The sequence below is a fragment of the Neomonachus schauinslandi genome, chromosome 3, assembly GCF_002201575.2.
Source record: "Neomonachus schauinslandi chromosome 3, ASM220157v2, whole genome shotgun sequence".
Classification (NCBI taxonomy): Eukaryota; Metazoa; Chordata; class Mammalia; order Carnivora; family Phocidae; genus Neomonachus; species Neomonachus schauinslandi.
Window position 1 is genome coordinate 159,441,715 of NC_058405.1, and position 25,346 is coordinate 159,467,060.

General features: G+C 38.5%; 1 protein-coding gene across 1 annotated transcript in view; it reads left to right on the forward strand.

Moving 5' to 3' along the window:
* The window catches only part of STRADB (STE20 related adaptor beta), a 43,440-nt gene extending 19,999 nt beyond the window's left edge, over window positions 1-23,441 (forward strand). Inside the window, exons 4-12 of the mRNA XM_021702991.2 lie at window positions 6,729-6,828; window positions 9,693-9,814; window positions 11,185-11,293; window positions 19,133-19,256; window positions 20,473-20,644; window positions 20,944-21,048; window positions 21,227-21,471; window positions 22,106-22,148; window positions 22,626-23,441. Of these exons, the coding sequence (XP_021558666.1) occupies window positions 6,729-6,828; window positions 9,693-9,814; window positions 11,185-11,293; window positions 19,133-19,256; window positions 20,473-20,644; window positions 20,944-21,048; window positions 21,227-21,471; window positions 22,106-22,148; window positions 22,626-22,760 (1,155 nt within the window). The 3' untranslated portion in view covers window positions 22,761-23,441. The remainder of the gene's footprint in view (window positions 1-6,728; window positions 6,829-9,692; window positions 9,815-11,184; window positions 11,294-19,132; window positions 19,257-20,472; window positions 20,645-20,943; window positions 21,049-21,226; window positions 21,472-22,105; window positions 22,149-22,625) is intronic.
* Window positions 23,442-25,346: the final 1,905 nt, after the last annotated feature.

Consider the following 25,346-nt stretch of genomic DNA (forward strand, 5'->3'; position numbering starts at 1 on the left):
ATATTTTGCTGTTGAGGATGGAATGTTTTGAATATATCTGTTCAGTCCAGCTGGTCCAGTGTGTCATCTAAAGCCACTGTTTCCTTGTTGCTTTTCTGTTTAGATGATCTGTCCGTTGATGTAAGTGGGGTGTTAAAGTTCTTTACTATTATTGTATTACTGTCAGTTAATTCCTTTGTATTATTAACTGTTTTATGTATTTGGGTGCTCCCTTGTTGTTTGCATAAATATTTACAATTGTTATATCTTCTTGTTGGAGTATCCCCCTTTATTTTTATTATGTAGTATTCTTCTTTGTCTCTTACGGTCTTTGTTTTAAAGTCTAGTGTGTCTGATACAAGTATTGCTACTCTGGCTTTCTTTTGACATTCATTTGCATGATAATTGTTTCTCCATCCCATCACTTTCATTTGGCAGGTGACTTTAGGTCTAATGTTAGTCTTTTGTAGGCAGCATACAGATGGGTCATGTATTTTTGTTTATTTTGACACCCAATGTCTTTTGATTGGAATGTTTAGTCCATTTATAGTCAAAATAATTATTGATAGCTATGAATTTATTGGAATTTTATTACTTGTTTTGTGGTTGTCCCTGGAGCTTTTCTCTGATCCTTTCTTGTCTTTTTCTCTTTTGTGTTTGTTGATTTTCTGTAGTGATATATTTGGATTTCTTTCTCTTTATTCTTTGCATGTTTATTAGTGGTTTTTGATCTATGGTTACCATTATGTTTATTTATAACTCATTGGCATATAGCTGTCTATATTAAGTTGATGGTCATTTAAGTTTGAACCCATTCTTTTCTTCTCTCCTCCCCACATTTTAGGTATATGTTATTTTATATCTTTTTTGTGTGGGCTCCTTGACTGATTTTTTTACAGAAATATTCATTTTTACTGCTTTTGTGTTTCCTACCTTTATATTGTCACTGTTGGTCTCTTCTTTCCACTCAAAGAGTCCCCTTTAATACTTCTTGCAGGGCTGGTTTAGTGGTCCCAAACTCCTTTAGTTTTTGTCTGGGAAACTCTTTATCTCTTCTTCTATTCTGAATGTTAGCCTTGCTGGATAGAATATCTTGGCTGCAGATTTTTCCCATTCAGCACTTTGAATATGTCCTGCCACTCCCTCCGGCTTGCAAAGTTTCTGTTGAAAAATCTGCTGGCTTTATGGGTTTTCTCCTGTGAGTTACTGACTTCTTTGGTCTTGTTGCTTTTCTTTATCACTGTATTTTGTAAATTTAATTACAATATGTCTTGGTGTTGGCTGTCTTTTGTTGATTTTGATAGGAGTTCTCTGTGCTTCCTGGATCTGGATGTCTGTTTCCTTCCCCAGATTAGGGACATTTTCAACTTTACTTCTTCAAATAAATTTTCTGCCCCCATTTCTCTCTTCTTTTGGGATTCCTATAATATGAATGGTATTACATTTGATAGAGTCACTGAGTTCCCTAAGTCTATTCTTGTGTTGCATAATTCTCTCTCTTGTTTACCTTAATTGCTTTCCATTACACTGTCTTTTATGTCATTAATTTGTTCCTCTGCATCTTCCAGCCTGATGTTCATTGCAGCAAGCATGTTTCTAATCTCATTTATTGCACTCTTCATCTCTGACTGATTCTTTTTTAACTCTTTAATCTCTGTGGTAAGGGTCTCACTCATGTCTTCCACTCTCCTCAAGCCTAGTGAGTATCCTTATGAATGAGGATTGCTTTAAATTCTCCATCAGGCATGTTACTTATATTAGTTTTGCTTAGATCTCTGGCCATGGCCTTATCTTGTTCTTTCATTTGAGATTAATTCCTCTGTCTTCTCATTTTGTCTAAGTCTGTGCCTGTTTATGTGTGTTAGAAAAGCCAGTTATGTCTCCTGCTCCTAAAGGTAATGGCCATATGAAGGAGAGGTCATGTAGTGCCCAGGCCTGGTGCTTCTTGGAGTATCTCAGGTGTGTGCTGCCTGCACTCTGCTGTTGTGTTCTGGCTGATCTGTACTTCAGGCCAGTCTTCTGTAGAGGCTCTTCTTGTCTGCTGTGGGCAGTGTTTGGTCCTTGGCCTGAATGTGGTGAGTTCTAACTAGGTGTGCCCTGGTCTGCTTGTGAAATGAGACCTGTCACGACCTCTACCAGAACTGAGACCCTGCAAAACTCTCTGGTCCACCCTGTGTCTTTTGATTGTACCATTTAGTCCATTTACATTCAAAGTAATTACTGATAGGTATGTACTTATTGCCATTTTGTTGTTTCACGGTTGATTTTGTAGTTCTCTGTTCTTTCTTCTCTTGCTCTCTTCTCTCGTGGTTTGATGGCTTTTTTTCTATGCTTGGATTCCTTTGTTTACTTTCTGCATATTTATTACAGGTTTTTGAATTGTCATTACTCTTAGGTTTATATATGATATCTTACGCATATAGCAGTTTATATTAAGTTGATGGTTGCTTAAATTTGAACACTTCTTTTTTTTTTTTTTTTTTAGATTTTATTTATTTATTTGAGAGAGAAAGAATGAGAAAGAGAGCACATGAGAGGGGGGAGGGTCCGAGGGAGAAGCAGACTCCCTGCCGAGCAGGGAGCCCGATGTGGGACTCGATCCCGGGACTCCAGGATCATGACCTGAGCCGAAGGCAGTCGCTTAACCAACTGAGCCACCCAGGCGCCCCAAATTTGAACACTTCTAAAAGCACTAAAGTTTTACTCTCCTCCTTCCCCCACCTTTTATGTATATGGTCTCATAATTTACATATTTTTATTTTGTGAATCCCTTGACTGATTTTTATAGATATACTTAATTTTACTGCTTTTGTGCTTCCTACTTTTTAAACTCTGGCTTATGGCCTTTCCTTTCTACTCAAAGAATCCCCTTTAACATTTCTGGTAAGAGAGGTTTAGTGTTGATGAATTCCTTTAACTTTTGTTTGGGAAACTCTTTATTCTATTCTGAATGCTAGCCTTGATGGATAGAGTATTCTTGGTTGCAGGTTTTTTCCTTCAGCACTTAGGATATGTGCCACTTTCTTCTGGCTTGTAAAGTTTCTGCTGAAAAATCAGTTGATGGTCTTATGGAGTTTCTCTCTCCTTCTCTCTCTGTTTAAAGATTTTATTTATTAGAGAGAGAGAGAGAGACTGCACAAGTGGGGGAAGGGGCAGAGGGAAAAGCAGACTCCCTGCTGAGAGGAGAGCCCAATGCAGGGCTCCATGCTGGGCCTCCGGGATCATGACCTGAGTTGAAGGCAGATGCTTAACCAACTGAACCATCCAGGTGCCCCAAGTTTCTCTTGTATGTAACTGTTTTCTTGCTGCTTTTAAAATTCTCTTTTTTGGGGGACACCTGGGTGGCTCATTCAGTTGGGCATCTGCCTTTGGCTCTGGTTGTGATCCCAGGGTCGTGGGATTGAGTCCCACATCACGCTCCATGCTCAGCGGGGAGCCTGCTTCTCCCTCTCCCTCTGCCTGCCGCTCCCCTTGCTTGTGCTCTCTCTCCTGATGAATAAATAAAATCTTAAAAAATAAAATTCTCTCTTTATCACTACCTTTTGCCATTTTAATAATTATATGTCTTTGCTGTGACCTCCTTGGATTGATTTTGTTGGGGGCTCTCTGTGCCTGCTGGATCTGGATTTCTGTTTCCTTCCCCAGATTCAGGATGTTTTCAGCTATTATTTCTTCAAATAAATTTTCTGCTTCCTTTTTCTTCTCTTTCTGGGATCCCCATAATGCAAATGTTACTGGGCTTGATGGTGTTGCTGAGTTCCCTTAATCTGTTCTCATCTTTTTGCTGTTCAGCTTGATGGCTTTTTTATTACTCTTATAGGTCACTGATCCTGTCTTCTGCTTCCTCTAGTCTACTATTTATTACCTCTAGTATATTTTTGAGTTATTGTATTCTTCATGTCTGCTTAGTTCTTGTTTATATTTTCTATCTCTTTGTTGAGGGTCTCACTGAGATCCTCCACTCTTTTCTCAAGTCCAGTGAGTATCTTCATGACCATTACTTTAAATTCTCTATCAGGCATATTATCTCTGTTTTGTTTAGCTCTTTTGCTGTGATTTTGTCCTGCTTTTTCATTTGAGACATATTTCTGTGTGTCCTCATTTTGTCTAACTTTCTCTGTTTCCCTATGTTAGAAAAGTCAGCTACTTCTGCTCTTAAAAGTAGTGGCCTTCTGAAGAAGAGCTTCTGTAGTACCACGCACTGTGCCAGAACCAAGTGCTTCAGGAGTGTCTCTTATGTGTGTTGTATGTGCCCTGTTGTGGCTGAGCAGTGTTTGCCTTCAGTCCAGTGATCTGCAGTGGTTCTCTTTGCCGATTGTTGGCAGCTTTTGGTCCCTGTGTTGTGAATGGCCAGTTTGGGGTTGCCTTGGGCTTAAGGTGGGTCAGACCAGGCATTTGCCAGTGCTAGGGTCATACCCAACTGCAGTGTGCTCTCCCTGTATTGTCTCCTGAGAAGCTTTTATTGGTGGGTGGGGCCACCTATAATCAGACCAGATGTTTGCCCCCAGCCAATGCTGGGGTCAGAGTCAGATTGGTGTATATGGCTATATTCCCCTCTCCCTATGGCAAGAGTCACTGTGGAGTGGTACTGGCAACTGTCTAGACTGCTTGCACAATGCCCTTCTGTGACTTGCCTTGGATGGACTTCTGCTGAGGGCAGGTCTGCAGGAGAATGTGGGGGCCGGGCAGTTTTGAAAATTGGGTCAGTATTTGACTATTTTCATTCTGGTTTCTCTTCTCAGTTCTACTACATCTGCAAACTTAATATTCTAGATATAATATTCTAGATATAATTGTCTTTGGCCTGTAACTTTGAACCTATTTAAAACACTTTGTTTTGGACTTCAGCTACATATTTACAATATATGTGCCCCTTCTATTTTAGATTTTATTTGAGAGAGAGAGAGAGAGCGTGTGCCCATGTGCAGTGGGGGGAGGGGCAGAGGGGGAGGAAGAGGAAAAGAATCCCAAGTAGACTCTGCGCTGAGCACAGAGCCCAGCACGGGGCTTGATCCCACGACCCTGAGATCATGACCTGAGCCAAAACCAAGAGTCAGATGCCCAACCAGCTGATCCACACAGGTGCCCCACCCCTTCTATTTTAAAGAAAACTATTTCCTGGGGCACCTGGCTGGCTCAGTTGGTAGCGCATACAACTCTTAATCTCAGGGTTGTGAGTTTAAGCCCCATGTTGGGCATGGAGCCTATTTAAAAAAAAAAAAAAAAAAAAGGTGACTATTTCCCTAATGGAGAAGATGGAAGCAAAGAGGCTGATTAGCCTGATTTCAATCCATCGTCTGGTAACCTATTCCATTTTTCTCTAGCAGTGAGCTATAAACCTCAGTTCATTGGGTGCTCTAGCCTTCCTGACAGGCTTATAGGTTATCACTTGAAAATTTTAAAAAATTATTAATATGTTCTTCTTTCTATCTCTTATTTGTGTTCTTCAAATCTAATGTAATTTGAAGACTACCTGTTTTGAAGAAATGATTTATTTAGATTTCTTCATTGGGATTATTTCCAATTGTAATAGTAGGATTTCTTTTTACAGTCTTTCACCCCTCTTGAACAGTATTGACCTTTATTCATCTTTAATTGTGAGCTTATATTTTTTCTGCTCTTTTAAAAGTTTAGGGAACATGTAGAATCAAGGTTGTAAAAAGCAGCACAACTCCTACTACAGTAATGTCATTTCTCATCCCTTTCTTCCTTCTCTGTACCTTGGAGGCAGTAACAAGCTTCGTGCCACCTGCTGATGCCTGTGAAATCTCCCAAGTGTCTTTTAGAGTATGGCTGTCTTTTGGGAGGTCTTCTTGGCTATCGTATGACACCAGTGGTTTTGGCCTCTTCTTTCTTCTGTGTGCATCTTATTTCACTGTGACTGGGATCTGATGCAAACCTGAGACTCTGACCCTAAAGCACCCCCATGAGACCTCATATTGGCACATAGTCATTAACTCAGGAAGTCTGTACCCTATTCTCCCATCTCTTGAGGTTTTTCTTTCTTACCTTCCTTCTGATTCATCTTGTGAAAAACTTCAGCAATGTTTTTTTTTAAAAGATTTTATTTATTTATTTGAGAGAGAGAGAATGAGAGAGAGCACATGAGAGGGGGGAGGGTCAGAGGGAGAAGCAGACTCCCTGCTGAGCAGAGAGCCCAATGCGGGACTCAATCCAGGGACTCCAGGATCATGACCTGAGCTGAAGGCAGTCGCTTAACCAACTGAGCCACCCAGGCGCCCAAACTTCAGCAATTTTAATAGGCTGCAATGTGGAAATTTTTCCTTGATTTGTTAACATCTCCATTAGCTGAGCAGGGACTTACATGTGTAATAGATATAACTGGCAACCACTTGAAGCAAGAGCAAAAGTACAGAATATTCCTCACAGGTCCCTGCGTTTCTTCCCTTCATGTATTTATTAGATACCCTGAAGAATTAATAGCTGTTTCTAGCAACTCCTAAAAATGCTTACTGGAAATAGTGCAGGAAAGTATTCTTTGCTACCTATAAATCTGCTTTTCCCATCCTCTCCGCCTTTACATGCTGATAGCTTTTTAACTAACCACTTATTAGCAATTTTAAACTCTTTTTAGATCTTGAAATGGTGTCGTAAGCCACCTTCCAGTGCCTTCCTAATGAGCACTTTTGTGTTTGAAAATAAAATACCAGTATTTTATATTAGGGTAGGGGACTAAAATGGGGGACCAAAAAAGTTTATTTTGTTTTCATCTTTTTAAAATAATGCAGGTTGATGCGCCAACCTTTTCCCAATTGCCTCCTTCCACTAGAGCCAAGGATGTGATCTGTTCCACCAATGTTTCTCACTATGAACTCCAAGTGGAAATAGGTAATTATCCTGAATTGACCCTTCATCGTTAGAAATGAAATTGATGACAAAAAGATTATTTTGTGGGCAGGTCTTTTTCTGTTGTCACCTGTAGCATAAAACTAGATGTTAATTGTGTCAGACAGATCTATTAATAGCCATACACTTGTGAAATATTTGCTGTGAATATTCAGAAATATCTATTAAACACTACAAACAGATACTATGTTAGGTGCTAGGGATATAAACCCATGTAAAACACTTGGGGAATCCGTATTCTCTCTGGGAAGATGAACTCGTAAGGTAGTCTTGTTTATGTACTAGAGGGCACTATAGTAGAGGTATGTTGTTATGGGAACAGAAAAGATGGAACATCTGACCATCCATCTTGACTACTCTGAGAGTTAATAAAGGTCACAAAAATAAGCGGGATCCTGAAGAATGAGGAAAAGTTTGCTAAATGTTCTACTCAGGGTTTTTGTTACAACAGAAAACAATCCTAACTTAAGAGGAGAATTTTTTGAACAGTATTGCTAACTGACACAGTTGTTGGCTAGAGAGGGAGACTTGGAAAAAACTAAGAAAAGCTATGTAACTAGAACCAGAGTCAGGGCCATGGCATAGGAACAGCCTGGTTCGTGAACTACCTGTTAGAGTACTTATATCCCAGATATTGGAACCCACTGCAGTGAGTTCTGCTGCCTCTGCTTCTGTTTGTCACTAACTCCATCCATCATTTGGCTAAGCTTAAGTCATTGACCTTCCCGTGCCAGTGTCAAGGAGACCAAGAGAAGATAAGGATCTGACATTTCTAAATAGCACTGGTGGAAAATGCCCCCAAATTAGAAGGGATGTTCGGATGGTGTCAATTTAAAAAAAGGTTAAAAAAAAAAATTACTTCGGTAGATGACTAAGGAAAGATGGTTAGAGGGGAACTACCCCATAGATGCTCTTTGCCTACAAGTGGGAACAGAGGGAGAGTAGGCAGTGGCAGGAGACAAATCTGGAAAGAGAAGTTTGTAACACTCTGAAAGATTTCATATGATGTATTTAGAAGTTCATACTCTGTCATCCCTCACAACTTACCCACTTCATTTCTCAAAGCACTTAAGGCACAAGTTTGGAATTTATCCTCTCCGTGTTAGATACATTGTGGAATGGTGACAGTAGTAATAATACCATCTAATAGGCACTGTGCTGAACATTTCATGTGTATGTTTTCATGTCAGCCTTTTACCACTCCCATTTGTCTGATGAGGATAGTGAGGCTCTGAGAATTTAAGTGACAGCCCTACAGCTAGTGATTTGAAAGCAAATCTTTCTGACTGGAGAGATGCTGCACTCTAGTACCTTTCTATTGATAAAATGCTGAATTTTATCAATAGATAACTGGCAGCAGTTCCAGGCAGCAGTCTGGAAGATGTAGATCAGTGATTTACAACTGGAAGGATCATCCATATCACCTGAGTCTTTAAAAATTGCAGTGCCTATATCCCATCACAGACCTACTGAATCAAAATTTCTGGTGAGTGGGACCTAGGTATAGCCTTTAAAAGTATTGTTTCCCCAGTAATTTTGGAACATGCCTTAGTTGAGAATGCAGGGCATGGTGAGGAAGTCACTGCATGCGACCAGTGACAGAGGACAGGACTTGAACTAAGGCAGTCATGCTGACTGGAGTGGAAGGGATGAATTTGTGATTAACTTCATTTCAAAGATAAATGGCATAATTTGGTGACTGGAGAGAGGGAGGGACTAACATTTATTAGGTGCCTATTGATAGGTGCCACTCCAGGTGTTTTAAATTTTAAAAATTGATGACACCAAATGCTGGTGAGTATGTTGTAGCTCTTATACATTGCATGTGGGAATAAAAGTGGTTCAGCCACTTTCAAATTAGGTTAAATATAAGGTTATAAGGTTAAATATGCATGACCCAGCCTTCCCATTTGTAAGTATTTGCCAAAGAGAAATGAAAACATATGTCTACTTAAAGAATGTTTTGGAAGCTTTATTTATAGTCACCAAAAACTGAAAACAACGCAAGTATCTATCAACTTGTGAATGGATAAATTGTGGTATATTCATCCAATGGATTGTTACTCAGCAATAAAAAGAAACTACTGAAACACAACAACATGGAACAGTCTCAAAAGCGGTGGCACCTGGTGGCTCAGTCGTTAAGCGTCTGCCTTCGGCTCAGGTCATGATCCCAGGGTCCTGGGATTGAGGCCAGCATCAGGCTCCCCACTCCGCGGGAAGCCTGCTTCTCCCTCTCCCACTCCCCCTGCTTGTGTTGCCTCTCTGGCTGTGTCTCTGTCAAATAAATAAAATCTTGGAAAAAAAAAAAAGTCTCAAAAGCATTATGCTAAGTGAAAGAAGCCAGACACAAAGTATGATACCATTTATGTGACAAACAGAAAACACATCAGTGGTTCAGGGATTGCTGAATAATACTCCATTGTTTGAATTTGTCATAATTTGTTTATCAAGTCACAATTTGAGCCATTATAATAGATATGTAATGGTATATCATTGTGGTTTTAATTTGCATTTCTCTATCTTGAGCATTTTTTCATGTGCTTATTAGACATTCCTATATCTTCTTTTGTGGGTTGCCTATTTAATCTTCTGCATATTTTTAAGTTTAGTATAGGGTAGCATAGAATTGTAAGAATTCTATAGAGTTGTAAAAAATTTTTTATATATGCTGGATATAAGTCTTGTCAGATATAAGTATCATTAATGCTTTCTATTAGTGGCTTATCTTTTCATTTTCTTAACAGTGTTTTCTTGAAGAGCAGAAGGTTTAAATTTTGATGATGTCCAAATTATCAGTTTTTTTCTTCTTTAGTTGCTAACATGAGTTTTACATTTGATTATAGGAAGAGGATTTGACAACTTGACGACTGTCCATCTTGCCCGTCATACTCCTACAGGAACACTGGTGACTATAAAAATTACAAATCTAGAAAACTGCACTGATGAACGCCTGAATGCTTTACAGGTACCAATATGAGAAAAATGATATATTTAATGTCTATTTGATGAGATTACATCTGTAAGAATTCTTTTTCCCAAATTACAGTTCTTTCTGTTAGAGAAAGTTAAATTTCTTTCTTCTAATAAACATGCAATAACAGAATTGGAAATAATGCTTGGAAGCCATATCTATGAAAGAACAAATATATTCAAACTTTGGTAACTACTATAAATTCCCTCAAATGAATATCCTATTCAAAATGCTGGTCTGGAGATTTACAGTGCTCCTAGTCCAATCCCAAATAGTCATATACGGAAATAGAAAAAAACAAAAACAAATAGTTTCCTTTTCATCCAGCTAAGTAAAATCAAGTTCTGAATTGATAAATTTTAACAGAATTGCATTTCAGGAATATTGTAATACCATTTTCATTGTCACTAATCACTTTTGATATAAAGAGGGAAAGCATTTTGTTTTGATATTGTCCGAATTTTTAAAGTATTTACATGTGCACATGTTTTTGCACAGAAAAAAAAAGATTGAAAGAAATTACAGTGGGGGCGCCTGGGTGGCTCAGTCATTAAGCGTCTGCCTTCGGCTCAGGTTGTGATCCCAGGGTCCTGGGATCGAGCCCTCCACCAGGCTCCCTGCTTGGCGGGAAGCCTGCCTCTCCCTCTGCCACTCCCCCTGCTTGTGTTCCTTCTCTCGCTGTGTCTCTCTCTTCAAATAAATAAATAAAATCTTAAAAAAAAAAAAAAAATTACAGTGAAGGAGCACCTGGGTGGCTCAGTCAGTTAAAACATCTGCCTTCGGCTCAGGTCATGATCTCAGGGTCCTGGGACTGAGCCCCGCATCGGGCTCCCTGCTCAGTGGGGAGTCTGCTTCTCCCTCTACCCGTGCCCCCTGCTCATGATCTCTCTCTCTCTCACTCTCTTTCTCAAAAAAATAAGTAAAATTAAAAAAAAAAAAAAGTACAGTGAAATGTTAACAGTGGTTGTCTCTGATTTAGTGTTAGAAGTGATTATCTTCATAGTTTTATGTATTTTTAAATGTTTCTGTAATAAGAACATACTATAGTTATTAAAAGTATGACCTCAGGAGTCAGACTCAATTCACATCTCTCTTCCACTCCTTTTATTGATTATGTGCTTTTGAACAAGCTTTCTGACTTATTTCTAAGTTTCTTATTTCCTGTTTCTCTCCTGTAAAATAGGAATGATCATATGACATACTTTGTGTCATGGTGGTGACATTTAAAGAGATGGCAGCCCCGAGAACAGTGCTTAGTACTAATAAGCTGTGCTGAGTGTTAGCTGCCATCTCTGCTGTTATTTTCATCATAAGGGGGAAAAAAGTTGTTTTTAAATGTCTTGTCTCTTGTGTGTTTATCCTAGAAAGCAGTGATTCTATCCCACTTTTTCCGGCACCCCAATATTACAACTTATTGGACTGTTTTCACTGTTGGCAGCTGGCTTTGGGTTATTTCTCCATTTATGGCTTATGGTAAGAAAACTCATCTTAGATAAAGTAACTCATAGTTTAGCCTGGAAGCTACAATTATAAGGATGGGTGGGATCTTAGATTTATTAGTCCCTACTTTTAATTTATAAATCTGGTGGCCAAGTCTAGATTTCATGATAAATCTCTATATCTGGTTCATGTTGAATTTTAGTCTTTGGAAAAAGGCAGAATGGGTCTGATCATCAGTGAAACTACTACTGCTTCCCTAAAAGTCCATACCTTTGAAAAAACTGTCTCTTCCCTTCAGTTTCCTGCCTCTCTATCAATGGAGAGCCGCTATAGGTCTTCAAGCAGAATGCTTCTTCACCTATGCACACTATCTCTGTCCCAATTTCTCTCATTGTAAACTTATTTTACTGTATGGTAAACATCTCTGTGTGTACCTGCCTCATTTCACTGGACTTGAACTTCTTAAGGCCAGGATCATGTATTTTTCATTTTGGTGCTCATATAGTCCCTCACACACAGTGTTCAATAAGTGTATTGAATAAATAAATTAATGGATTCTAGAGCTTTGATTTTTAGGACACTTTTGTGAATTGCCTCTGGATTGAAAAATAAATACATCCACACAGTATTTTTTTGGTAATACTGAAAATTGTTAATTTTCTAATCTCTAGAGTATCATTAGGTCTTTTTGAAGATTCTTGAAGGAAAATTACCTTTGCATCATAGGATAGTGGTTAGACTCTAAAACATAATGTGTGTGTGTGTGTGTGTGTGTGAGTTTATGGTTGAAAGAACATTTAAAACATAGCTAGAAGCGAAACAAACCGAGCAAGATGGCGGAGGAGTAGGAGACCTGGATTTCATCTGGTCTCAGGAATTGAGCTGAATGGGGATCAGACCATGCTGAACACCTACAAACTCAACGGGAGATTGGAGAAAAGAATAGCAACAACTCTCTGAACAGAAAAGCAACCACTTTCTGGAAGGTAGGACGTGTGGAGAAGTGAATCTGAGGCGATATTCGATATTCAGGAGGATAGACGGCGGGGGAGGGGCCTCTGTCGGCCGCTTCTGGCAAGTGATAGAGCAGCGGAGCACAAAATCGGAACTTTTAGAAGTCGGCTCTGCTGAGGGACGTCACTCCAGTGGCTAAGCGGGGGGTGGAACCCGCGTGGGACAATGTGGTCTCAGGACCCTCGGGGTCACAGAAGGACCGGGGGAGCCTGAGTGCGGCAGAGCTCCCAGGTATCGGAGCGGGAAAGCCGGCTGCAGAGACGGAGCCGAGGCGCAGGCTCTCAGCTCAGGGTTGTCATAAACCGTGATCCGCAGCACAGTTGGGCCACTGCTCCTCCAGCAGGGACCCAACAAGCGGCAGATCCGTGGAGACTGACCTTCTTCTCCCGGGAGGAGAGGCACGGGAGTGCACCGCAGGGATCTGCGGGGTTTGGAGACTCCACATGGGGTCGGGTGCCAGAGATAGAAAGGCAGGGTCACAGGCTGCGTGAGCATGGAGTGACTGATGGCTTTTCTCTGGGGGCGCACTGAGGAGTGGGGCCCTGAGTTCTTGGCTCCTCCGAGGTGGAGATTGGGAGGCCGCCATTTTCACTCTTCGCCTCCAAAGCTGTACAGAAAGCTTGCAGGGAACAAAAGCTCCGGAGAGCAAACCCGAGCAGATTACTTAGCCCGGACCGGGCAAGGGCGGGCAATTCCGCCTCCGGCAAAGACATTTGGGAACCATGGCAACAGGCCCCTCCCCCCAAAAGATCAGCGAGAACAGCCAGCCAAGACCAAGTTTACTGATCAATGAGAATGGCAGAACTCCAGCGCTAGGGGAATACTGCACATAGAATCCATGGCTTTTTTTTACCATGATTCTTTAGTCTTTCAAAGTTAATTTTTTTTTTAACTGCCTTTTTTTTTTTCGGAATTTTTCTTTTTCCCTTTTTCAGCCAACATTTTATCAATCCGTTTTTTAAAAAAAAAATTTTATTTTTCATTTTTAGAGTCATATCCTATCCCTTCATAGTAGTTACCTGTATTTTTGGCATATATATATAAGTTGTTCTCTCTTTAAAATTTTGAGATAGTTTCTTCTAACAGATCAAAATATACCCTAAATCTCTAGTGTATGTTTTTTTTCTACTCCCCTGCCTGATCACATTCTCTCCTTTTTCTTTTTTTTTTTTTAAATCCTCTTCTTTCTTTTTTAAACAACTTATCAGTTCCTTTTATAAAATTTTTTATACTTTCCATCTTTACAGTCATATTCCATCCCTTCATCGTATCAACCCTTACTTTTGTACATATATAAGTTTTTCTTTCTTTAAAATTTTGGGAGGCACTTTCTTCTAACAGACCAAAATACACCCAACATCTAGTGTGTGGCACTGATCTATATACCAGCCTGATCATATTTGATCATATTCTGTTTTTTTTTTGTTTTGTTCTGTTTTTGTTTTTATCTTTTTTTTTTCTTTTTTCTTTTTTTTTTCCTTTTTTCTCTCTTTCCCTTTCTTTCCCCCCTGCTTCAGGTCTTTTCTGATTTGTTTAGAGTATATTTTCTGGGGACGTTGTTACCCTGTTAGCATTTTGTTCTCTCATTCATCTATTCTCCTCTGGACAAAATGACAAGACGGAAAAAATCACCTCAACAAAAAAAAACAAGAGGTAGTACTGCCTGCCAGGGACCTACTCAATACGGACATTAGTATGATGTCGGATCTAGAGTTCAGAATCATCACTTTAAAGATACTAGCTGGGCTTGAAAAAAACATGGAAGTTATTAGAGAAACCCTTTCTGGAGAAGTAAAAGAACTAAAATCTAACCAAGTTGAAATCAAAAAGGCTATTAATGAGGTGCAATCAAATATGGGGGCACTAACTGCTAGGATAAATGAGGCAGAAGAGAGAATCAGTGATATAGAAGACCAAATGATGGAAAATAAAGAAGCTGAGAAAAAGATAAACAACTACTGGATCACGAGGGCAGAATTCGAGAGATAAGTGATACCATAAGACGAAACAACATTAGAATAATTGGGATCCCAGAAGAAGAAGAAAGAGAGAGAGGGGCAGAAGGTATAATGGAGCAAATTATAGCAGAGAACTTCCCTAATTTGGGGAAGGAAACAGGCATCAAAATCCAGGAGCACAGAGAACCCCTCTCAAAATCAATAAAAACAGGTCAACACTCTGACATCTAATAGTAAAACTTACGAGTCTCAGAGATAAAGAGAAAATCCTGAAAGCAGCTCGGGACAAGAGATATGTAACCTACAATGGTAGAAACATTAGATTGGCAACAGACCTATCCACAGAGACCTGGCAGGCCAGAAAAGACTGGCATGATATATTCAGAGCACTAAATGAGAAAAATATGCAGCCAAGAATACTATATCCAGCTAGGCTTCCAGCTTCCAGGACAAACAAAAACTAAAGGAATTTGCAAACACGAAACCAGCCCTACAAGAAATCTTGAAAGGGGTCCTCTAAGCAAAGAGAGACCCTAAAAGCAACATAGACCAGAAAGGAACACAGACAATATACAGTAACAGTCACCTTACAGGCAATACAATGGCACTAAATTCATATCTTTCAATAGTTACCCTGAATGTAAATGGGCTAAACGCCCCAATCAAAAGACACAGGCTATCAGATTGGATTAAAAAATAAGACCCATCGATATGCTGTCTGCAAGAGACTCATTTTAGACCCAAAGACACCCCCAGATTGAAAGTAAGGGGGTGGAAAACCATTTACCATGCTAATGGACACCAAAAGAAAGCTGGTGTGGCAATCCTTATATCAGACAAATTAGATTTTAAACCAAAGACTAATAAGAGATGAGGAAGGACACTATATCCTACTTAAAGGGTCTACCCAACAAGAAGATCTAACAATTGTAAATATCTATGCCCCTAACATGGAAGCAGCCAATTATATAAGGCAATTAATAACAAAAGCAAAGAAACACATTGACAACAATACAATAATAGTGGGGGACTTTAACACCCCCCTCACTGAAATGGACAGATCGTCTAAGCAAAAGATCAACAAGGAAATAAAGACTTTAAATGACACACTGGACCAAATGGACTTCACAGACATATTCAGAACATTCCATCCCAAAGCAATGGAATACACATTCTTCTCTAGTGCCCATGGAACATTCTCCAGAATCGATCACATCCTAGGTCATAAATCAGGTCTCAACTGATACCAAAAGACTGGGATCATTCCCTATTTTCAGACCACAATGCTTTGAAACTAGAACTCAATCACAAGAGGAAAGTCGGAAAGAACTCAAATACATGGAGGCTAAAGAGCATCCTACTAAAGAACGAATGGGTCAACCAGGAAATTAAAGAAGAATTTAAAAAATTCATGGAAACAAATGAAAATGAAAACACAACAGTTCAAAATCTTTGGGATGCAGCAAAGGCAGTCCGAAGAGGAAAGTATATAGCAATACAAGCCTTTCTCAAGAAACAAGACAGGTCTCAAGTACACAACCTAACCCTACACCTAAAGGAGCTGGAGAAAGAACAGCAAATAAAGCCTAAACCCAGCAGGAGAAGAGAAATAATAAAAATCAGAGCAGAAATCAATGAAATAGAAACTAAAAGAACAGTAGAACAGATCAACGAAACTAGGAGCTGGTTCTTTGAAAGAATTAACAAGATTGATAAACCCCTGGCCAGACTTATCAAAAAGAGAAGAGAAATGACCCAAATCAACAAAATCATGAATGAAAGAGGAGAGATCACAACCAACACCAAAGAAATACAAACAATTATAAGAACATATTATGAGCAACTCTGTGCCAGCAAATTAGATAACCTGGAAGAAATGGATGCATTCCTAGAGATGTACAAACTACCAAAACTGAACCAGGAAGAAATAGAAAACCTGAACAAACCTATAACCACTAAGGCAATTGAAGCAGTCATCAAAAATCTCCCAACAAACCAAAGCCCAGGGCCATATGGCTTCCCAGGGGAATTCTACCAAACATTTAAAGAAGAATTAATACCTATTCTTCTGAAACTGTTCCAAAAAATAGAAATGGAAGGAAAACTTCCAAACTCATTACCTTGATCCCAAAACCAGACAAAGACCCCATCAAAAAGAATTACAGACCAATATCCCTGATGAACATGGATGCAAAAATTCTCACCAAAGTACTAGCCAATAGGATCCAACAGTACATTAAAAGGATTATTCACCACGACCAAGTGGAATTTATTCCTGGGCTGCAAGGTTGGTTCAACATCCGCAAATCAATCAACGTGATACAATACATCAACAAAAGAAAGAACAAGAATCATACGATCCTCTCAATAGATGCAGAAAAAGCATTTGACAAAGTACAGCATCCTTTCTTGACCAAAACTCTTTAGAGTATAGGCATAGAGGGTACATACCTCAATATCATAAAAGCCATCTATGAAAAACCTACAGCGAATATCATTCTCAATGGGGAAAATCTGAGAGCTTTCCCCCTAAGGTCAGGAACACGGCAGGGATGTCCACTATCACCACTGCTATTCAACATAGTATTAGAAGTCCTAGCCACAGCAGTTGGACAACAAAAAGAAATCAAAGGCATCCAAATCGGCAAAGAAGAAGTCAAACTCTCACTCTTTGCAGATGATATGATACTTTATGTGGAAAACCCCAAAGACTCCACCCCAAAACTTTTAGAACTCATACAGGAATTCAGTAAGGTGGCAGGATATAAAATCAATGCACAGAAGTCAGTGGCATTCCTATACACCAACAACAAGACAGAAGAAAGAGAAATTAAGGAGTTGATCCCATTTACAATTGCACCAAAAACCATAAGATACCTAGGAATAAATCTAACCAAAGAGGCAAAGTTTTCTGTACTCAGAAAACTATAAAATACTCATGAAAGAAATTGAGGAAGACACAAAGAAATGGAAAAACGTTCCATGCTCATGGATTGGAAGAACAAATGTTGTGAAGATGTCAGTGCTACCTAGAGCAATCTACACATTCAATGCAGTCCTTATCAAAATACCATCCACTTTTTTCAAAGAAATGGAACAAATAATCCTAAAATTTGTATGGAACCAGAAAAGACCCCAAATAGCCAGAGGAATGTTGAAAAAGAAAAGCAAAGCTGGCGGCATCACAATTCCGGACTTCCAGCTCTATTACAAAGCTGTCATCATCAAGACAGTATGGTACTGGCACAAAAACAGACACATAGATCAATCGAACAGAACAGAGAGCCCAGAAATGGACCCTCAACTCTATGGTCAACTCATCTTTGACAAAGCAGGAAAGAATGTCCAATGGAAAAAAGACAGTCTCTTCAACAGATGGTGTTGGGAAAACTGGATAGCCACATGCAGAAGAATGAAACTGGACCATTTCCTTACACCACACACAAAAATAGACTCCAAATGGTTGAAAGACCTAAATGTGAGACAGGAGTCCATCAAAATCCTAAAGGAGAACACAGGCAGCAACCTCTTTGACCTCAGCCGCAGCAACTTCTTCCTAGAAACATCGCCAAAGGCAAGGGAAGCAAGGGCAAAAATGAACTATTGGGTCTTCATCAAGATAAAAAGCTTTTGCACAGCAAAAGAAGCAGTCAACAAAACGAAAAGACAACCGACAGAATGGGAGAAGATATTTGCAAATGACATATCAGATAAAGGGCTAGTATCCAAAATCTATAAAGAACTTATCAAACTCAACACCCAAAGAACAACTAATCCAATCAAGGAATGGGCAGAAGACATGAACAGACATTTTTCCAAAGAAGACATCCAACTGGCCCACAGACTCATGAAAAAGCACTCAACATCGCTCGGCATCAGGGAAATCCAAATCAAAACCTCAATGGGATACCACCTCACACCAGTCAGAATAGCTAAAATTAACAAGTCAGGAAATGACAGATGTTGGCGAGGCTGCGGAGAAAGGGGAACCCTCCTACACTGTTGGTGGGAATGCAAGCTGGTGCAGCCACTCTGGAAAACAGTATGGAGATTCCTCAAAAAGTTGAAAATAGAGCTACCATACGATCCAGCAATTGCACTACTGGGTATTTACCCCAAAGATTCAAAAGTAGGGATCAGAAAGGGTACGTGCACCCCGATGTTTATAGCAGCAATGTCCACAATAGCCAAACTGTGGAAAGAGCCAAGATGTCCATCAACAGATGAATGGATAAAGAAGATGTGGTATATATATACAATGGAATATTATGCAGCCATCAAAAGGAATGAGATCTTGCCATTTGCAACGACGTGGATGGAACTGGAGGGTATTATGCTGAGCGAAATAAGTCAATCAGAGAAAGACATGTATCATATGACCTCACTGATATGAGGAATTCTTAATCTCAGGAACCTGAGGGTTGCTGGAGTGGGAGTTGGGGTGGGAGGGATGGGGTGACTGGGTGATAGATACTGGGGAGGGTATGTGCTCTGGTAAGCGCTGTGAATTGTGCAAGACTGTTGAATCTCAGATCTGTACCTCTGAAACAAATAATGCAATATATGTTAAGAAAAAAAAAGAGGATAGCAGGAGGGGAAGAATGAAGGGGGAAAATCAGAGGGGTAGACAAACCATGAGAGATGATGGACTCTGAAAAACAAACAGGGTTCTGGGGGGGGGGAGGATGGGTTAGCCTGGTGATGGGTATTAAAGAGGGCACGTTCTGCATGGAGCACTGGGTGTTATGCACAAACAATCATGGAACACTATATCTAAAACTAATGATGTAATGTATGGGGATTAACATAACAATAAAAAAAATTTAAAAAAACCCAGAAACATAGCTAGAAGCAAAATCACTTTCAATGTTCAATTGAAGATTTCAGGTGTTTCTTTCAGGATCAGCAAGTCAACTCTTGAAGACTTACTTTCCTGAAGGAATGAATGAAACTTTAATAAGAAACATTCTCTTTGGAGCAGTGAGAGGGTTGAGCTATCTGCATCAAAATGGCTGTATTCACAGGTATTTACTTACTTGTATTTTATAGAATGAATGGATTTAAGTGGAAGAAATAATGTAAGGAGCTTTTAGGAAGGAGCAGTTGAGTGTTAGGAGAGATAGGAAACTCGTAAGTGAAAATTGAGGGAGGAACGGGCCAGTAGGTACAGTAATTGTTTACATTTTATGTTCATTCACCAAAAATGTTCAGACCACATCCTGTTTACCAAATGCTGTGCTCAGTGTTCTGGTGGAGCGCCTGCCTTCGTGGAACTCTAGGGTATAAGCTGTAGATAGTGATTCTCATTGTGTCTTGTTTGTTTTTCTTATCTGCTTTTCAGCTCTGTGTCATATTTATATCATGTACAAATTGGAACTAAACCTTTGATTTCTTAAATATTTTGGAGCACCTTAAAACTATCATATTAAATATCAGTTCTCTTATTTTTAAACTATAGATGCAGAAGTAATTGGCTGAATGTTAAAAACAACGTTGTTCTATGATATACTGGGACTTTTTCCCTTTTAATTATTTTTAAATAAGCTTGTTTTTTTACTGTTCATTTCAATATCTTTAAAGCTTCTTACTATCATTTTTAGGAACATTCTGGTTAACAGAGGAGTTCTAACATACTGTATTCTAATTAATCAAGGTTTTAATATAGTTAACCGGACTGTTGGCCATCCTACTTCTGTTAGTTTCCAAATTCAGTATTTTGGATGAAAAACAAGGCTCTTGTATAATTTATCTGACAAAGGAAATTTTTATATAAAACATCTTTGTAAATGATGTTAATACCATGAGAGGCTAGGCTGCCTTTTATTGGATAATACTGCATTTAACTTTAAATTCTAACTTTATAATTCAAATATTACTTGACTTTTTAGACTTCTCTTTGGGTATATTGCAACAGTATCCTAAAACAGTGAAATTAATAATTTGATTCCATTCCTAGTTTGAAAAAAATATTATCCCTTCCAAATGTAGCTGTCAGTTGTATTTTCCCTTGTTCTAATGCTATATTAAATACTTGAAAGGATTCCTTAATTCCTCACTTTTCATATGTGTATGTATACATATATGTGTATATGTTTGTATAAGCACACTTATATATAAGTGTGCTATTTTATAATTTTATAAAGAGTAATTTCCAAGAGAATACATGGATTTGTTCTGACCAGATATTTATTCTTCCTTGGCCAATTTCCTAGTATTTAGGATTGTTTCTTTTTGTTCTAGGAGTATTAAAGCCAGCCATATCCTCATTTCTGGTGATGGCCTAGTGACCCTCTCTGGCCTGTCCCACCTGCATAGTTTGGTTAAGCACGGACAGAGGCATAGGGCTGTGTATGATTTCCCACAGTTCAGCACATCAGTGCAGCCGTGGCTGAGCCCAGAACTACTGAGACAGGTCAGGTGTGGCCTTCGTATTGGGTTGTCTGTGCATCTTGAGTGTCTTCTGAGCTTGACTAAAGGACAATTGTGCCCTTAGATTTGGATTGGTGAATGGCCTACTGCAAGACTTTTTTTTCCTCTTTCTTGTCAAAATTATGTTAGGGATTTTAAAATGTTTATACCACATATTAGGTATATCTTGATTTCTCACTTATGAGTTTTTTCCATTATTCCCACATCCGTTCTCAAAAAAGCACATTTATATAACTTTTTAAGTTATTTTCACTAAAGGACTTCAAATTAATTGTTCTACAGGATTTACATGGATATAATGTAAAGTCAGATATTTACAGTGTTGGGATTACAGCATGCGAATTGGCCAGTGGGCAGGTACCTTTCCAGGACATGCATAGGACTCAGGTAAATGCTATTAAGAGCCCCAAACTACTTTTTTTTTTTCATAAGATCCCTTATGTTCTAGATAATTTGTTAAACATCTTTGCTCTTAGAATCTTTATTGTTATTTTAATGTTTTCTCTGAAAAGGGTTGAAGGAAATTTTCTCTGAAAAGGGTTGAAGGAAATTTTCTTTCTTTTAGATGTTGTTACAGAAACTGAAAGGTCCTCCTTATAGCCCATTGGATGTTAGTATCTTCCCTCAGTCAGAATCCAGAATGAAGAATTCCCGATCAGGTGTAGACTCTGGGATTGGAGAAAGTGTACTTGTCTCCAGTGGAACTCACACAGGAAATAGTGACAGATTGCAAACTCCATCCTCAAAAACTTTCTCTCCTGCCTTCTTTAGCTTGGTTCAGCTCTGTTTGCAACAAGATCCTGAGAAAAGGTAATATTGGCCACTTGTAAATAGCATCAAACTTACGTGTTTTATATTTTATAGAAGCTTTGTGATACTCTCTTCCCACAAAATTCAAATCTCTTCTATCAATCTTTTGATCAAAAAATTACAGTCTAATCCAGACAATATCAGTGCTAAGAACAAGTAGAGGCAGTGAGCAAATGGGACGAGTACTGGATCTGAAGTCAGAAGACTTGGTCTCTGGTCTCAGCTGTATCCCTTCTTAACCAAGTTATTTTGTAAAAATCAGTTCATCTTTCTGAACATTAATTACTGCATTTTTTGTTGATACATTTTAGAAACTTCCAAGTAGTACAAAAATGTTGCTATAGCATAAATTATTATTGCAACTACATATGTGTTAGTATTTCAGAAATAAGGTGTATCTTTTTTTAGCCTCTTAATGCCTAGAATACTTCCTTAAAATTAGTAAGTGCCCAATAAATGTTATTTCTCAAATTAATTTTTCCCATTAGTCAACGCTGAAGCTAAGAATTGGGCTTCAGTTTTTTAGTATTGAATTTTATAGCTCTAAACCTAATTTCTAATATATTTTTACACCTAAAAATACACATTCTAACACAAGGCTCTTTTTTTCTTATAACTTTTAAAAAAATTTCAGACCATCTGCAAGCAGTTTATTGTCTCATGTTTTCTTCAAACAGGTAAGCTGATCTATCCTCTGTTGCCTAGATGTTTTTAAATACTATTAAAAATTCATTTCATTTTTTGGCTTAATGGGACAGTTTGGTAACCAAGATTCTTAATAATGACTTCCTTACAAAGTAAAGTTAAAAACAAGAAAACTTTTTTGGTAGTTCAATTACAGACTTTCTAAAATATTTCCATTCTGTGAAACAAAATGAGTAAAAACAGAGTATCATTAAATGTTATTATGCCCTCAATTTATATTTTGATTAGAGACATTTTAGTTTTCTATATTGGCTAGAGATGATGAAGGGGCAAAATAATTCTGATAAAAATTAGTTCATCTGGTTATTACTTCTTCCTGTTTTCAGATGATCAAAGGCATTTTTAGTGAAAATTAAACACTTTTTACATTTTAAAAAGTCATTTATTGCTAACATAGCTAATGTATTGAATTTATGTACCAACAGCCTTATTTTGAGTTTCTTTAACAGATGAAAGAAGAAAGCCAGGATTCAATACTTTCACTGTTGCCTCCTAAGCCATCAATAGCACTGTCTCCGGTGTCACCTTGGACTGAGCCAGAATGTGATTTTCCTGATGAAAAAGACTTAAACTGGGAATTCTAGGACTACCACATCCTTTATGTCCTAGATACTTGACACTTTCTCCCTGCTGCTTTTCTTCTGTATTGCTAGGTACAAATACTAGAATTATACTTGAAAATACAGTTGGTGCACTGGAGAGTCTATTTCTTAAAACCACTCTCTTCAAAGGAGCATGAGTTCATAGCCTATTTGGTTAACTCAGAGTTCTAGTATGACTCCAGGAAAACTTCAGAATTATGAATCTAGCTACATTTAGTGTCATCTGTTCTCAATTGTTTTTCCCCAAGCTGTGACTAACGCCCCTTCTTGATCTTTCAATATAATTTTTGAGCCAGGTTTCAGCATTTTGTTGCCCTCAGGGGAATGAGCCCTCAGAGGACAGTGCTTCCAAGTACATTTTTTACTTCCAGATTCTCTAGCCTTTTTGATCAGCTGTTTTAGACCAACAGGCTAGTTTATCCTGGCATCAAAACCCTTTTTTGATAGAAGGGAAAATGTTTATACTTTCCCATTTTATTCTGTTAATACTTACGGTAATATCAAACTGAGCCTCACATTAAATGATTCACTTGAAATATATAGAGAAATTGTAATTTGCTTTGTTTTTTTTCATTTTTAAGAGGCTAAAGTGACACTTTTCTACTTCTGTAAATTATAGATTCTAAATTCATGCACCCTGTGGGAGCTCAATAAAGATTTATTGAATTGAGTTTGTTTTTATTTTTGTGATTTGATAAAGCTAAAACACAGATTCTAATTTGTTTTGCCAAGGAAAGCCTCTTCTCAAATGGATTTATTTACATAACATACATGAATTGGGGACAACCTGGTATTTATTCAATGAGGCAGAAGATGTTCTGGCCCTTTATATGATTATTCTTGCTCCTGTAGGGGATACAACATTTAAGGACATAGAGATCTTAATTAATGGTTTTACCTTATTAGCAAAAAAGAGAGATGTGTCTCAAAGAGTATATAGTTTAAACTGTGGTAAATTGGGACCTACCTCAGTTAATGGATTGTCTTTAGCTTATTTACATTAAAAATTCAGATGATTGTCTTAAGACTAAAGAATTAAAACCAATGAGACAAATAATGCAAAAATGAATAGACAATTTGAAACACAAACCTTTTCATGTTTATTGGCCAGCTCTCCTCAAGAATGTTTAAGTTACTCCATCAAGTAAGCCATGAAGACCTGCCAAGGTGGAAGAGAGAGGACATAAATACCATTTGAGGCCCTGAGATCACCTGTAGTAGTGGGGACTGTAGTTCATTCCACTAACCTCCTCCTATTTCCTCTAGGTAAGAGAGGCTAACAGAAACCATAGAGCCTGGGTGAGAGTTGATGTTAGTGCAAAAGGTGGACTCTGGAAGCCACGAAGCAGTGCTTCTCAGATCTCCTGTGTATTAGAGGAGTATTAGAGTTCTCCAGAGAAACAGAACCAATAGGATATTTATTATAAGGAATAAATATGGCTTATACTATTATGGAGACTAACAAGTCCCAAGATTTGCAAGGTGAGTGAGCAACCTGGAGACCCGGGAGAATTAATGATGTAGTTCCAGTCCAAAGGCAGGAAAAAGCTGATGCTCCTCTTTGAAGGCAGTTAGTTAGGCAGAAGGAATTATCTCTTACTCAAGGGAGAGTCAGCCTAGTCAATGTCTTTGTTCTATTCGGGTCTTCAACTGATGAGGCCGACCCACATCAAGGAAGGCAATCTGCTTTATTCAGTCTATAGATTTAGTCAATTTCCTCAAAAAACTTCCTTACAGAAATAGCCAGAATAATGTTTGACCAAATAAATGGACTCCCTGTGGCTCAGTTAAATCGACACATAAAATTAACCATCATGATAGATATTGATAGCTTCACCCTGAGATCACTTGCCTTAAATTTTGCACCATAGGCTCCTTGCTTGCTGTATTAATTTTCTATCGCTGATGTAACAAATTACCACAAATTTAGTGGCATAAAACAATACAGATTTATTTTCTTATAGTTCTAAAGGTCAGAAATTTCAAATGGGTTGAGAGGGCTATATTCCTTCTAGGGGCCCTAGGGAGAAATCTGCCTTTGCCAATTTCTAGAAACTACCTGCCTGCCTTTGTGGACCAATATTATTCCAGCTTCTGTTTCAAGTGATCACACCTCTGATTGACCCTTCTGCCTCTCTCTTGTAAGGACTCTTGGGCCTACCCCGAAAATGCAAGATAATCTCCCCAACTCAAGATCCTTAACTCAATCACAGCTTCAAAGTCTCTCTTGCCATGTAAGGCAACATAATCACAGGTTCCAGGAATTAGGATGTGGATATATTTGGGGTGAAGGGGGAGGAGAGTCATTATTCTGCCTTACCACACATGTCTGATTTCATCTTGGTGTCTACTTTCTAAAGAACCAAACTAATACAGTCACCTTAGCAAAATGCCCTCCTATGAGCTGCTGTAGTACTTCCCCCAAACAGCACTTACACAACTCTATACTTGTGTATTTATGTCCCCAGTAGACTGTGGACTCCTTGGAAATATTGTCTTATTCACTACTATATTCCTAGTGTTTGGCAAAGTGTTTGGCATATTGTAGACATTTAATATATATTTAAG